At 29.6% G+C, this 3,790-nt stretch overlaps 1 protein-coding gene across 1 annotated transcript; it reads left to right on the top strand.

Moving 5' to 3' along the window:
• Window positions 1–130: 130 nt before the first annotated feature.
• LOTGIDRAFT_175027 (hypothetical protein) lies at window positions 131–2,967 on the top strand (the record flags this gene model as incomplete). The annotated part of the gene is made up of 4 exons (XM_009055132.1): window positions 131–266; window positions 1,530–1,559; window positions 1,890–2,158; window positions 2,851–2,967. 4 exons carry the CDS (start codon window positions 131–133, stop codon window positions 2,965–2,967), a joined length of 552 nt encoding a protein of 183 aa, XP_009053380.1.
• Between the last annotated feature and the right edge of the window lie 823 nt (window positions 2,968–3,790).

The raw sequence follows: 3,790 nt of genomic DNA, 5'->3' as shown, positions 1-3,790 counted from the left end.
AAGCGGGAAAGAGTATAAGCGACACAGTGAAACAATCTANCGAGTGAAAGAAATTAGAGCTATAAAGAGAACTTCGAAACAGGAGATTAGAAGAAAGGAAAGGAAAAGGTTTTAAAGTTATAGGATAAAAATGATTGTCGCTCACGCTCCAAAAACTTATTTCGGTTCAGGATATATACAAAACTCATTGGGTTCTCTTCCTGGATTTCCATGGGCGAAATATGCCGGAGAAAAACATCTTCCGGGTCATAATTACACCGGTCCAGGTACTAGGTTAGATCTGCGATTAGACGAAAACGATAAACCCAAACCAGGGGAAGAACCAGTCAAAAGAGTTGACGCCGCCGCGCTTAAACACGACATACTATACAGAAACAAAGACATAAACTTCAGACACGAAGCAACCAGACAAATGATAATCGAACTTGAAAATATTCCAAATCCAACTTTCAAAGAGAGAATGCAAAGAGTATTAATCATTAAACTGTTAAAAGCAAAGATGAAATTGGGCATGGGATGGGCAGATGAAATTCATAAAGAATTTAGAAAAACTAAACTTTTTAAAAGTTAAAGTGTTTGAAAAAGATGAAATATGGTCAGCCGATTTAATTCATATGCCAGTCGAAAGAGGATTTAAATATTGCTTAACAGTTATAGATTTGTATACGAGATATGCTTGGGTTATTCCTTTGAAAAACAAAACGGGATTATCAGTCAAACACGCATTTGAAACGATTATGAAACAATCTAACCAACATCCAGAAAAATTGTTGGTAGATAAAGAAGTGAATTTTATAACAAAAATATGAAATCTCTGGGATTTGAAATTTACAGCACGCATAACGAAGGCAAAGCTGTAGTAATAGAAAGATTTAACAGGACTCTAAAAAATAAATTATTCAAAAAGTTCACGGAATTGAAATCTCAAAAATGGCTTAAAATATTACCAGAGGTTGTAGATGAATACAATAACAAAATTCATTCATCTATAGGTGTCACACCAACACAAGCCTCGAGTAATCCAAACATTGTACAGTCAATTAACGCGCAACATAACTACGAAAATGAAATAAAGAATTTAAATATCAAACCCAAATTTAAAGTCGGAGATCGAGTTCGTATTTTCAAATATAAAAGCAAATTCGAAAAAGGTTACGTTGGATACTGGACAAACGAAATATTCATCGTTGATAAAGTAAACACCACATCACCTCCGACATATGAATTAATCGATCAAGACAAAGAACAAAACATAGCACGGTTTTATCAAAAAACCGACTTTTAAAATTAATGAATTTCTCGAAGATGAAGAATTTGATAGAAGATTAAGAGATGTAGACAAGCATTTACGCTTTCTTAAATTTAAATTTAAATTTATATGCAAATTTTCAACAATACTCCTCAAAAAAACCGACTTTTAAAATTGAATGAATTTCTCGATAAATATAGAAGCGATACAACCACAAACTTTCAACTTATGAGATGGGCGAATGAGTTAAATATATCACCGTTTTATTATTGTATGACAGATGAAATAAATGATCTGAAATATAAGAAAGGTAAATTTTACGCGATAACAAATATACATACTTCCGATCAAAAAGGAGTTCATCATTCTGCTTTGTACAAAGACTCTTCAAATGACTTATATTTCTTCGATTCTTATGGATTAGAACCCACTGAAGAGATAATCCAATTGACTAATAAACCAATCAAATGCTCTTCCTTTCAAATTCAATTACTGGGACAATAGTTTTGTGGTCAGCTTTCACTTTGGGTTTTATATCAGTTGAGTTTAGGAAAACAGTTCGAAGAAATTGTAATAAATTTAACTCAATAAAAATGGCGAATAAGTTTGGATTTAAAAACTAAAACACCTAACACTACAGTGTGGATAAATAAAGCGAAACCTTACTTTGTGGATCAAATCGGAGACACTCTTCAAGGTGATTTAGATATGAACAATTTCAAAGTAACTAATTTAAAGTCTCCGGAAAATGATAATGACGCTGTTCACGAGAAATATTTACGGGAACAAATAAATTCAATTGAAGTAAATAAAAACCATTTAGAAGATAAAATAAGTAATGTGAAAAGATTCTTCAAACGTCAACTAAATAATAAAAATGTTGTTAATGATACTAAACTACAACAAGAGGTAAAAAGATTAAAAAGTTTTATTCAAAAAGAATTGGTCAACGTAGCGAATAAAACTGAGTTACAAAATTTAATTTCATTAATATCTAAATTAGAAGATAAGATTGCAAAACAAAAATTTGACATTCAACAATTGAGATAACATTCCAGATGGAAATGAAGATACGTTTCAACAGGAATTAAATGCTCTGGAAACTAAACTTAACAGTGAATTACAAAAAGAACTAACAAATATTAAACAACAAATACAAAACATAGATGAAAACATAGATGATAGCGAAATCAAAACCTATATTCATCAACAAATACAGAACATTGATGATAGTGTTATTCAACAACAGATAACCACTATTAATAACCTAGTTTAAAACAGATAAAAATATAGTCGCATTAGAGAAAAAGTATCTCAAGAAAGAATCATATTATTTTAAACTTCTATTTGGAGTAATGGGAATTCATGATGATCCTTCTATAACTGAAAATATTGATAAATCAAAAGTCTATGAATATAAAAAATATAGCTTTACAGCAAATATTAGAGTATATTCTGTTCCAAATTATACTATTTACCCCCAAAATAGTTTTGATCCAGATGATCATATAATTTATCAACCAATATTTGATAAACCTTATTAACCAGTATTTTTTAATTTCCGAGGAAAACTTATAATTTAAAGTAATTTTCCTTTTCAGGTAAAAGTTGATTCAATATTCTTCAGACAAAACCCTCGTTTTTCTAATAAATTTAACAATAAAAAAGTTCTTCAGTTTATCAATGGTACAGAAAATGTAGAATCTAAAGAATTATAAATATACGACGAAAACAACAAGGTTAATCACTTATATGAAATTAAAACGAGTGGAAAATATATAGATAGGTTTAGAATGTTAATCATACCAGATAATGAAGAAGATAATCTTTCATTGAGTAATTTTGATATGATATTGGAGACGGAAAGTCCACCATCAGCAAGTATTATTAGAAATCCAAAACCACAAAATATAGGGGAAATAAGGAATTTCGCGTTTTTACGAGCAACAGACTTTGAATACGTAAAACTATATTTTGTTGATAATGATATATTTACCTCAATCGATATTCATAAAAGTCAACAACAACAAAATTTTTTGATACCAACAAAAAGAGATGATGTATCTGTTTTAATATTAGTAAACCAAAATTTTCAGTTCATCTGAATAAGATTAATGATTTGAAAGAACAAATATCCTTGGTAAATATGCATTTTTTTATTAGTAAAGGTGAAGTAGCTTTATCTGAAATTCATTTAATTTAATTACCTAAAAAATGGAACTAGAAAGTAGAGAACAATACATGATAGAAAAACAAAACGAACTAAAACAATTCAACAAATGCAGAAAAACATGGAGTAGAATCGATTCTGTTTTCAAAACATTAAGTACAGTTTTAACAAGAGGGATAACGGTGGCAACAGCCGTAACCGGTGGATTAATGCTTCCAATAATTGTCCCAACTGTATTAGCCGCGTTCACTGCGGTTCAAACTTCATCTTGTGGTTTGATTACTTTAGGTTTTACATCAAAACAGAAAGCTTATTATAAAAAGAAAACAGAAATTTTAAATACATATCTTAATAAATTGTTTATATTTTTC

The sequence above is a fragment of the Lottia gigantea genome (assembly GCF_000327385.1).
Source record: "Lottia gigantea unplaced genomic scaffold LOTGIsca_234, whole genome shotgun sequence".
NCBI classification, from domain to species: Eukaryota; Metazoa; Mollusca; class Gastropoda; family Lottiidae; genus Lottia; species Lottia gigantea.
This window is presented reverse-complemented; position numbering and strand designations above follow the sequence as displayed.